At 41.3% G+C, this 12,479-nt stretch overlaps 1 protein-coding gene across 2 annotated transcripts in view; it reads right to left on the bottom strand.

Moving 5' to 3' along the window:
- Positions 1–12,479, bottom strand: part of tonsl (tonsoku-like, DNA repair protein) — a 55,469-nt gene that overhangs the window by 5,742 nt on the left and 37,248 nt on the right. Inside the window, exons 16-25 of one of the 2 annotated variants that reach the window (XM_061895920.1) lie at positions 11,600–11,723; positions 11,283–11,527; positions 7,635–8,085; positions 7,369–7,562; positions 6,682–6,782; positions 6,463–6,619; positions 3,624–3,702; positions 3,233–3,540; positions 1,484–1,655; positions 1,224–1,399 (exon numbers count right to left, since the gene is read on the bottom strand). In XM_061895920.1, the coding sequence (XP_061751904.1) occupies positions 1,224–1,399; positions 1,484–1,655; positions 3,233–3,540; positions 3,624–3,702; positions 6,463–6,619; positions 6,682–6,782; positions 7,369–7,562; positions 7,635–8,085; positions 11,283–11,527; positions 11,600–11,723 (2,007 nt within the window). Of the gene's footprint in view, positions 1–1,223; positions 1,400–1,483; positions 1,656–3,232; positions 3,541–3,623; positions 3,703–6,462; positions 6,620–6,681; positions 6,783–7,368; positions 8,086–11,282; positions 11,528–11,599; positions 11,724–12,479 lie in introns of both variants that reach the window. The other variant, XM_061895919.1, reaches the window with a different exon arrangement.

Below are 12,479 nucleotides of genomic sequence, written 5' to 3'. Positions count from 1 at the left end.
TGGAGACCAGTTGCTGGGTCTCTACTACGCCAGAGTCCGTTTGGAGAGACTGGAATAGATTCGGATGAAGAGACAGGGCTGCGGAGCTGGCACTGAGCGCCGGGACGAACAAGCTTCACAGTGTCTTGGCTGAATGAGCAGGTATCGGACACCTCAGTCTTCTTGGACATATCCTCGCTAATCCATGCGGACTGGACATTGGCCGAGAGTTGGTTGGCGGCCAAGAGTGGAGTCGGCTCTCTTGGTTGCTTTGTTGGGTCTGCTCCTGTCTCTGGCCATACTCTCTCCACCCCAGCAGATGATGGCGTGGAACACCGCAGAGGCCACCACAGTGTATATGTTTCTTTTACTTTTTATTCATAGCTGTATGTAGAAGTGGCTGGTTGCATCAGCTCCGCTGCTTTAATGTCTTTCATGTCCTTTGTTTTCTTTGATGTTTCCCTCTTACTCACATGTAAGAGGGATGTGTACTATGGCTATGATTTTTTTTTTTTTTCCCTTGGCCTCAGTCTGGGCCCCCTCTCCAGAGGACCAGGCTTAGACTGATTTTTTATTTTTATTTATTTTAAACTTTTATTTTTTTCTCCCATTCCCCCCTTGTTTACCTGTATGTCAACTTTTTTGTAAGGGGCGCCGGAAGTCGGCAGACCCGTCAGCGATCCTGTTCGGTCTCCCTGTAATGTTTGTCTGATCTTGAATGGGATTGTGCTGAAAATGTTAATTTTCCTAAAGGAACTCTCCTGTAGGAATAAATAAAGTACTATCTATATATCTATCTAATATGGATGGATTTATTTTGGTTAGTTTCTCTAACTAAGGACTTTGTTTTCTACCATGTGGGAGACTTGGAGCTCACACACAGTCTCGCTACAGCTACACACACAGCTGTCAATGCGCACAGAGGGATCAGTGACAGCTCTGCGTCAATCACTTGTCCATTTGGTTATGGTTTAAGTTCATTGCAAGCGTTATACAGATGGGCGAACATTTTACTCTAGTTTGATCAAATATGGATGGATTTATTTTGTGAGCAAAACACTAATTAAAGGGTCTGTATCCGCACGTGGGCTTTTTGTTTCCCCCAATACTCACACAGCCTTTTTTTAGTCGCAAATGCTTGCACTGTACCGCCCTGAGTGTGCATAGTCAAGCTTAAGGTTGCACAAGGGTTAATATTATCTTAGAAAAGGCATCATTTTGGTGGACCTAATATTATGCTATACCTGTGACAGAAGGATGGCGAGGTGTTCCAGCGCCGGGTAATCAACCAGCCCCTTTCGTACAGCAGACAGATCCAAGTGTGTGAGAGTGTGTAGAGGGAGAGTTTTCAACACCAGCTCAAATCCTGTGGAGCCCAGTGCATTGTGGGATAGACACACTGACTTCAGGTGGCCCGTCCCTGCAAGATAGACATTTTTTTTCCCCAACAAATTGTCCATCTGTTAAACATCTTATGGGAATACAAGCAGTGTTTCTTTGTGACCTGTGAGGGTGCTAGCGAGCAGCAGGCGATGTTGCTGCAGGAAGCGAGAAGTGAGGCTGCAGCCACGCAGGGATAGCTTGGCCAGCAGCGGGCAGGAGGACACCAGGCTGGACAGAGACTCTGATATATTGTCACCTAGTGGGTTCAAGCTCAGGTCCAATTCCTTCAGACACTGGCAAAAATCAAAGACATTTAGATGAACTTCCCATTGTTGACACCATTTTCTTTGTTAAACTAGTTTAGACTAAGTCAACAGTGCCTCAGCCGGTTGCAGACGGGTACCGAAGCCCATTTTGCCTCACTTATACCCAACACGTCCATCCATCCATCCATCCACTTTCTAACGATTGTCTCTCTCGAGGTCGAGGGTTGGATGGAGTCTATGCCAACATCAATCAATAAATCAATCATTCCCATCCTCACCTATGGTCATGAGCTTTGGGTTATGACCGAAAGGACAAGATCACGGGTACAAGCGGCCAAAATGAGTTTCCTCCGCCGGTTGGCGGGGCTCTCCCTTAGAGATAGGGTGAGAAGCTCTGCCATCCGGGAGGAACTCAAAGTAAAGCCACTACTCCTCCACATCGAGAGGAGCCAGATGAGGTGGTTCGGCATCTGGTCAGGATGCCACCCGAACGCCTCCCTAGGGAGGTGTTTAGGGCACGTCCAACCGGTAGGAGGCCACGGGGAAGACCCAGGACACGTTGGGAAGACTATGTCTCCCGGCTGGCCTGGGAACGCCGCAGGATACCCCGGGAATAGCTGGACGAAGTGGTTGGGGAGAGGAGAGTCTGGGCTCCCCTGCTTAGGCTGCTGCCCCCGTGATTCGACCTCAGATAAGCGGAATAAGATGGATGGATGGATGGACATTAGTCCGATACAACAGAAATCATACATCATTTTCTTATTTTGTTGTGTTGAATGTCATAAAAAGCTTTATTAAGTAAAATTACACTAACAGAATAAGGATAGGCCTAAAAAAATATATTTGTTAAGGTCTGGAAAGGATTTATAGCGCCTTAAAGTTGAAGAGTAATTGTTGGGTAATGGCTTTTTGGCGATATCCCGTGACCATAACAAATAATTATGTGAGACTCACAAGGCAGTAAGTTGAATGATGTGGACACGTTTGTTACTGGATATTTTCTAATATGCTTCTGCCATGGAGACTTTGTATGTATAAGAAATTAGCAACTATAATCATAATTGATAAATGACGTGTTTTAGACTGCAATATAGTTCAATTAAGGACATGTATTACATGTCTAGCTTGTGTGCTATCGTGTGCTTAGCTGTTGTGTAGCTGATACGTCCTAGTAACCTAAAGCCTACCATGTGTACCTTTTGTAAATGACACGACTAAAATACACAAAAATACCAACCTCGTGTGTTTATTGGAGGACATTTAGAAGCTACCTGGCTGTCCAACTTCACACAGGTAAACGCTCTGCAGATTTGCTTGTATTGAGCATTCAAATTTGAGTCGATATTATCCATTATTCGATATCAATATCAGATCTGGACACCCCTAGTAGTAACTATCATATACTGTGGTAACATGATCCAAGAAAGAATTAAATACCACATTTTCTGATAAGTTATGTAAGTACACACACACACACACACACACACACACACACACACACACGCACACAAGTGCACACATATATTTTAGTACTTTTTCAGCAAGACTATAAAAAAAAAAATAGAGGGACTTTAAGCTCATCAGGATGAACAATGCTGCTTTACCGGAAATGCAGGATGGCTGACTCCTTTTAAAGCGTTGGCAGCCTTCTCAAGCCCCTCCCCCGTAACCTGATTGGCCGAAATGTCCAGCAGACAGAGCCGTGGCATGGTGATGGCCGTGGTCACCAGCTCGGCAAGGAGGTTATCGTGGAGGCGGTTGCCTGAAAGGCGTAGCTCGGTGAGGCTGGTCTGCAGTTTGAGGGCGCGTAAGAGGGCGGCGAGGGAGGACGGGGCCAGGCCGAGGCCGCACACCAACACGGAGGAGCTGCCGTCCTGCACCTCACACAGTCGGGTGACGCGCTTGTTCTCTTCTGCATGGCACCACACATAGATTGAAGTTGCACTAGGAATTATGATTTATTTGTGTTTGTATGTAGGTGTGTTGATTGCTCACCTACTGCCAGGCTGAGGCATGCCTTCTTGTAGCGCTCTGGAAGAGGTGGGAGGTCCCAGGAAGACACCTCAGCCAACACCTGCAACATTCTGCATTCAATCCTAACTCTGCCACAATGCTCTTGGGACATGAAGACTAGAGAAGTCCCGATCTCGATCATCATGGCATCGGATCAGGGGCTGATAGTTGCCTTTTTTAACCGACTAACTGTATGGATGCTGTCCCAGTGTTTACATGGCTAAAGATTGACATTCAGAGAGACACAATTAAATTTCTATATTCATTGTTACACACATGCAGGAGTTGCATGCGTTCCAGGAGGGTGCGTGTCTTGCAAGAATGCCGGCTTGAATTTAAGAGAAAGCTTAACAAAAAACGCACAGTATATTCACAGTGCAAAGCTGCTTCTAAGATACTAATTGTGACCACCGTGGCAGGAAATAAACTAAGTTTCTTCCTAGGAGGAGTAGAGGAAAATAAATGGTTAAGCATGCTACACACAAACTGAGCAGGACTACCGCTAAAGCTTCAATGTAATATAGGTGTGATCGATCCAGATGTCGATACCATCGGTACCTAATGTAGTATCAGTAAACAAATAATATGTTTGTTCTTGTTTTTTCAAACTTATTTGTGGGGGTTGTTTTTGTTATTGTTTACAAAGTCAATGAGGAAAGTCTTTGGATAAAACCTAAAATATTTAAAATAGGAGCGAATCGTAATTTTTGCTTTTTTTAAGTTGGAATAGAATAGAATATAATAGAATAGAATACATCTTTATTGTCATTGCACATTTGTACAACGAAATTGTATGCAAAACTAATTCAATGCAAAATCATACATAAAAATAAAATTTCGGGTCGACTATAGATCGCCCGGCATAATGTGGTCAGACACACACACACCATACAAGCAAAAATAACAAAAACTTGCACCGAAAAAGAGAGCTCTGAGCTGCTGCGTTTATGCACCGCCACTATATTTTGTTAGAAAATGTGTACAGTATGTAGCATTTAGCGGTGGAAATCGTTAGGCACCTCACGATTCGATACGGATACCAAATCTTGGGGAGATGATTCGACTGAGAATCGATTCTTAAGCCCACATGATTCTTGTAATATACATTTCGGAAAATTCAGTATTCTAATAACATCTTTCAAAAGCTGTTTATAGGTTACAAGGACTTCTTTTGGTTGCTGACAAATATGTGCATTGTTTGCTTAAAATACATTGTTTTAAAGGCCTACTGAAACCCACTACTACCGACCACGCAGTCTGATAGTTTATATATCAATGATGAAATATTAACATTGCAACACATGCCAATATGGCCTTTTTAGTTTACTAAATTGCAATTTTAATTTCCCGCGAAGTGTCGTGTCGAAAACGTCGCGGTATGATGACTCGTATGATGACGTGTGCGTTTGACGTCTCGGGTTGTAGCGGACATTATTTTCCAGCCCGATCCAAGCTATAAGTAGTCTGCTTTAATCACATAATTAAACAGTATTCTGGACATCTGTATTGTTGAATCTTTTGTTATTTTTTCAATTAATAATGGAGAAGTCAAAGTAGAAAAATGGAGGTGAGAAGCTTTTAGCCTTTAGCCACACCAACACACGGTGTTTCCTTGTTTAAAATTCCCGGAGGTGAAACTTTACTATGGATCAGAGCAGTCAAGCGAACATGGATCCCGACTACATGTCAACCGGCAGTTTTCTGAGAGAAAATTGTGGTAATAAGTCGGCTCTTACCGGATATCAGCGGAGCTTCTGTCCTGCTGCAGTTGCCGTGACTTCCTTCAGAGACTCTGGCGTCAACACACCCGTGGCCACACCCCTCCGACTTTCAGGTACTATTTAACTCACTAAAACACTAGCAACACAAAAGGCAGATAAGGGATTTCCCAGAATTATCCTAGTAAATGTGTCTAAAAACATTTGAACCGCTCCCACTGCAATCGCCTTTTTTACTTTTTCTTTTTTCTAGTCCTTCACTCTAAATTTCCTCATCCACGAATCTTTCATCCTCGCTCAAATTAATGGGGAAATTGTTGCTTTCTCGGTCCGAATAGCTGTAGCTGCTGCTGGAGGATGCGAGAAGCCCTACAACCCGTGACGTCACGCGCACATCGTCTGCTACTTCCGGTAAAGGCAAAGCTTTTTTATTAGCGACCAAAAGTTAAGAACTTTATCGTCGATGTTCTGTACTAAATCCTTTCAGCAAAAATATGGCAATATCGCAAAATGATCAAGTATGACACATAGAATGGACCTGCTATCCCCGTTTAAGTAAGAAAATCTCATTTTAGTAGGCCTTTAAATGTATTTCTTAAATGTAATTTATAAAAATTACAGGATATTAATCATCCCAACAATATTTTTTACAAAGCAGTTATTAAGAAATACAAAAACAAAACTTAATGCTACTAACGCTACAAAAAGGAAACTAAAGTTAATAAAAGCAACAGTATCAGTAATACAGTAATACTAATAAAAGTATATTTTTAAATGTTTTTAATCCAAAAATGTATTCTAGCAAAAAAAGAACTTTTGCCAAAAAAAACCTCAAACATTTATTGATTAATGTATTAATCAATTCTCAAAAATTATGAATCGATTTTGAATCAAAATAAATAGAAATTGTGATTTGGATGTGAAACTATTTCTTGAGCACCCCTAGAAGAATTCAATACCACACATTTATTAATATGTCATCTTTCGTTAGTGCTATAAAACATTTTAAGATATGTAATATATTGTCAAAGAATCGGATAGACCAAAAAATGTTGATCAGGACATCCCAAATTAATACATAACAATAATAAAAAATTGCAAACCTCCTCGTTGGTGTGCAGAACGGCCAACAGGAGGTCCTGCGGGCACAGCAGAGCGCCTTCTTTCTGCAGAGAGAGGCGAGGCAGGAGGCCGCACTTGTGGTAGAAACGCTGGGCGGCCTGATTGCAGAGCCACGACACAGTGCACGAGTCTGCCTCGCTACAATATAGCATCATTGTTATTGTTTAGATTAAAGCTGTACAACATCTTAATCATCAAACCTTTGTGGAACTGGGATGAGGAAGACATCATCCTGTACTCTGACTCTCATCCTTATTGGTGGAGGCAGTGACGCAGGGATGGAGGAAGTCTGAGATGGAGGCTGGAAAGGACACAAAACAAAACATAAACATTTATTTATTTATTTATTTTTATTGACATCTAGCATCAGACATTTCCATCCACTAAATCACATTCACATACATCACATAGCCGTTGTTTGCCCTAAATGTCAAAAGTATTTTTGTTTATATACCCATCATACCACCCACCCCCCCAAAAAATAAAAAAGAAACAGAGATAACAAAAACAAGGTAGTATCTACACATACATAAATTGAATAAGCAAAAAATAGATAATACATTGATAATAATAATAAACAGAAATAAAATAAATATATACAGATATTTATATGTATATATACACATATAGGGAGTAATCTTTTTTTTTTTTTTTTTTAAACAGTACACTAATTCCAGAGATTTAAGTCAGGCTTATGGGGCGTGAAATAATGGATCCAGTTTTCCCAGTATGAAGTAAATTTCTCCAATTTATAATTAATAAAGGCAGTTATCTTCTCCATTTTATATATGTCCATTGTGGTTTCCATCCATTGCTTCAAAGTTGGGATGAATTTTAATCCAAATGTTTTTTGGATTAAAAATTGAAGCCTCTTCTCATGTTCTGACCTGGATGTGCATTTGTTGGGGTGGCGGAGGTGTCTCTGGTCTCATGTCGTCATCTGTCAGGGTGGGGCTATGTGACCTGTTGATCTCTCGTCTTCCCAATCGAAGCATCCCGGGCATTTGTGTCATTTTGACCTGCTGAGGCTTCACTGAGCTGTTCTTTCTCAGTGAGACACCTCTGCTGGTGGATGGCAGACCTGCAGCACCAGGAAAAAGTACAACTCGGTTGAAAATATGGACAGAGAAATAAAAAAAAGTTAACTTCTTACTCCTGCAGGACATCTGAGAGTTCAGACCCCTGGCTGTTGAAGATGGACCGTCATCTCCTCTGGCACCATTCTGAACTTGAAGCCTCCTTTTCTTCTTTGGCTGACTCTCCTGCAAATCGTCCTCCAGCCAGTCATCCATCAGATACTCCTCCTCGGGAACTAAAGCTGATTTAATGCTTGATGAAAGGCCCGGCGATGTGCTGGAGAAATGAGGCTGTGTGCGGCCCTGCAGGAGCGTTTTAGCGCTGCCCAACCCTCGGATGGCGCTGTGGTACGCTGCCTGGGCAAAGACAGACGATGCGGAGGGATCTCTGACAGTTGAGCCACCCTCCTTGTTTGGGCTCGTATTAGTTTGGCCTGGAGCTTTTGGTATGGTGGGTCTCGGGCGAACTGGACGGAGCGGACTAATAGGGATGTCAGAGTCACTGTCTTCTGAAGAGCAGCTCTTATTCTGAAAAACAGATTTGATTATGTTTTTTGAAACACTGGACTTCCTCAAAAAGTGGGCCTCATTTATGTCTGAGATTGACAAATGTGCGCGATGTAGGAATCATTAGTTACAAATCAAATATTTTCTCAGTTCGGGCATAAAAACCGGTTTACAACCTTCTAAATAGGTTTTTCAACATTATGAGAGCCGGCGAGACCTGAAATAACAGTCTCTGGTCACCTTTACAGAAAAAAAGAGGAACACTTCTATTGGCACAAAGTGCTGGCAGCAAAAAAAAAAAAAAAAGCCCCGAAAGAAAACTTTTAAAATCAAGATTACATTTCCTGCCATTGTGTGCATTTCTACAATATATTTTGCCTTTAGATTTATTGTATTCTACCAAACCCTTTAGGTTGTCTATTTAACACTTACATGTCCATGTAAGTGTTAAATAGACACCCCCCGCGACCCCAAAAGGGAGAAGTGGTAGAAAATGGATGGATGGATGGATGTCCCATCTAATATACCAGACGTACTAGGTTTTTTTAGTAGATAATTTACTAACATTATTATCAATGAAAATGTAATGTAAAAATATAAGACATGCATACAAAGAACTTAGAAAAGTTCACATTTGGACACTTTATACTATCGCTACACCCCCTCAGGTAATATACTTCCAGTGTTTGTATCCGTCATGTCAAAAATATACCTTCTCGCTGGCTACTGATAAATGCTTTAGAACAGGGGTGTCAAACTCAAATACAGAGTGGGCCAAAATTTAAAATTGAACAAAGCCGTGGGCCAAGGTTGACAAACTAACCTTTTAATAGGGACCCAAACAAGTTTTGCATTGAACATTGAACAAGCGAGGCTTATATACAGTAACTTTATAGTGACATGCAAAATCCAGTTTCAAATAATAATAACAATAATTAAAAAATATCAATGGCATATCAAATAAAATTGAAATACAAATTTAATGCCTCTTTTCTATTTGCAGCCTTCTGAGGTAAATATTGTATTTGTTCTGTTGTGTTTATGTTATGTTACAGTGAAGATGTTCTCCCAAAATGTGTTTGTCATTCTTGTTTGGTGTGAGTTTACAGTGTGGCGCATATTTGTAACAGTGTTAAAGTTGTTTATACGGCCACCCTTAGTGTGACCTGTATGGCTGTTGACTAAGTATGCCTTGCATTCACTTATGTGTGTGTAATAGCCGCATATATTATGCGAGTGGGCCTGCACGCTGTTTGTATGGAGGAAATGCGGACGTGACGACAGGTTGTAGAGAATGCTAAAGGCAGTGCCTTTAAGGCACGTCCTCAATATTGTTGTCCGGGTGGAAATCGGGAGAATGCTTGCCCCGGGAGATTTTCGGGAGGGGCACTGAACTTCGGGAGGATTGGCAAGAGTGAGAAATTGCGGTGTTACAGTGGCACCGCTGCTGTGTAATAACGGTGGGCCAGATTTAATGTTAATTTGATATTGCCTCAAGGGCCAAATTAAATTACACGGCGGGCCAGAATTTGGCCCGCGGGCCAGAGTTTGACACCATGGCTTTAGAACAACAACTGGTGACAAGCAAGCTAGTTCAATGATGCCAACAAGTGAGTTTGTTTCAGCGCCCCTGTTGTCTCCCTGTCCTGCAACTCAGTGTGGTGTTTAGGCAAGAGGACCAGCGAGCACCTCCGGCTAAAGTGAATGCGCAACAAATTTAGGGGATATTTCATCAAAAAAGAACAGGAGTGAAATTTTGACGCAATATTTAAGGTTAAAAAAAAACATGGAATCCCACGTTTTTTGTGCACATTTCAGATGCCTGCACTCGTTTAGTCCAACATAGAAATGCTGTCTGAGGCTGAGCCAATCAGTCGACACGATACTGAACAGCACTTTCTGATTGTTTGGTTTGGTCTCCTTTAGTGGACAAGGCACCTGTAGTACTGATATGTTTAAATGATGTAGCCATTATTATACTTAAATATAGTTAATTTAATACCAAAAAAATTGTAGAACATCCTTAAAAATGTTTTTTAATACCCCCAAAAATCTGCTATGTGTTGAAGCCGCAATATTCAAATCGCAATATGTTAACTATGGATGGGTAACGGATTTGGTACTTTTTTAGGTACCGATCGAAGACAGTCAGTACTAACAGGTACCGATTAATGTAAAATCAAACAGTGCCGTATTAAATTAACATACCTTACTATGGTTGCAAACTGGCATCTGTTCAAGCACTAGGCGTGGAAACAAACAGCCAAGCACCTAGAGTGGACTCATCTGAACTGCCTCTAAGTAAAGTTACAATTTTCCATGTCTACAAAGCAAAAAGGCAGCACGGTGGTAGAGGGGTTAGTGCATGGGCCTCACAATATGAAGGTCCTGAGTAGTCCTGGGTTCAGGGATTTTTCTGTGTGGAGTTTGCATGTTCTCCCCGTGACTGCGTGGCTTCCCTCTGGGTACTCAGGCTTCATCCCACCGCCAAACACATGCACCTGGGGATAGGTTGATTGGCAACACTAAATTGGCCCTAGTGTGTGAATGTGAGCGTGAATATTGTCTGTCTATCTGTGTTGGCCCTGTGATGAGGTGGCGACTTGTCCAGGGTGTACCCTGCCTTCCGCCCGAATGCAGCTGATATAGGCTCCAGCACCCCCGGCTACCCCAAAAAGGGACCCGCGGTAGGAAATGGATGGATGGATGGATGGACAAAGCAAGAAGAAAGTGCTCAAAAGTACATTAAGACTCCCCTCTTCAAAAAACTTGAGCTTGTTGCTAATTTACATTGGGTTTAGCATTAGCTATTTTACATGGCAATTTTAACATCTAATTTGGTAATCAAAACTACAACTATGATGCACATTACAATAAAACTGCTGGTTTGTAATATGTACAAGACTTGCAGTATAAATACTTTGTAGGGCTCAAAAATAAATAAAGAAATCTATCTAACATGAGTAAAGACTATCACATTCAACATGATGGCTAGGACAACTTATTGACTATGGTAACACACTGAAGTTTACACACTACTGCCATCTAATGTCTTGGAATTGCAACCATATGCAAAATGTACTACGTACAGTACAAATCTACCACAAAAGTACCGAAAATTAGTACCGTATGGATTCCCAGGCACCGGGAATTGGCACCGCATCGATTTAAAAGTGAAAGGGACCCAGCCCTAATGCCAACATATAAGCTGTAATTACCCCATAAAGAAGAGTAGCCTCTGTCCCTCTGGCTCGCCGACGCTGAGATGAGCTGTTTAGCTGCTGTCGCGAGAGACTAGCAGACACTGTCGTGTTCATCTCTGACCTCTCGCTGCTCCCAGGCCAGTCTTGGCTAGAGGCACATCCCCCCTCTGAGGATGTAAGTGGCTCAGAGTTCTCGGCATCAAATAGCTGGCTGTCTTGAAATGTGTCAAAAGGTTTGGGAGGGGCAGCGGCAATGTGGACTGCAGATGGAAATAGATACAATAGTGTGCTAAAAAGATGTGTATAGATGGAAAAAAAAAAGATGTACTTACCGCCTCCTGCAAGTGCCTTCTTCAGCAGTCGCTCAGTTGTTGCACACTCCTGCTTGGCTTCATGGTCCAGTTCTTTGCTGTACATCCGCTGCCAATGACGGAGTGTGTCAATGGCAGTCTCACCCTGACAGAAAGAACACGTTAGGGATGGGTGACATGGCCTAAAATCTATACCATCCATCCATCCATCCATTTGCTACCGCTTATTCCCTTATACCACAATATATATTTGCAGCCTCTTGTATGTATGTGTAATAATGTGTATATATATATATATATATATATATATATATATACACATATATATATATATATATATATATATATACATACATATATATATATATATATATATATATATATATATATATATATATATATATATATATATATATATATATATATATATATATATATATATATATATATATATATATATATATATACACATTCTTACACACATTTACACATACAGTGGGGCAAAAAAGGATTTAGTCAGCCACTGATTGTGAAAGTTCTACCACTTAAAATGTTGACAGAGGTCTGTAATTTTCATAATAGGTACACTTCAACTGTGAGAGACAGAATGTGAAAAAAAAAATCCAGGAATTCACATTGTAGGAATTTTAAAGAATTTATTTGTAAATTTTTGTGGAAAATAAGTATTTGGTCAACCATTCATAGCGCTCCCTGATGGAAGGAGGTTTTGGCTCAAACTCTCATGATACATGGCCCCATTCATTCTTTCCTTAACACGGATCAATCGTCCTGTCCCTTTAGCAGAAAAACAGCCCCAAAGCATGATGTTTCCACCCCCATGCTTCACAGTAGGTATGTGTTCTTGGGATGCAACTCAGTATTCTTCTTCCTCCAAACACGA

Source organism: Nerophis ophidion, linkage group LG03, assembly GCF_033978795.1.
Source record: "Nerophis ophidion isolate RoL-2023_Sa linkage group LG03, RoL_Noph_v1.0, whole genome shotgun sequence".
Taxonomy (NCBI): domain Eukaryota; kingdom Metazoa; phylum Chordata; class Actinopteri; order Syngnathiformes; family Syngnathidae; genus Nerophis; species Nerophis ophidion.
The sequence above is the reverse complement of the archived record's forward strand: the minus strand, read 5'-3'. Positions and strand labels throughout refer to the sequence as shown.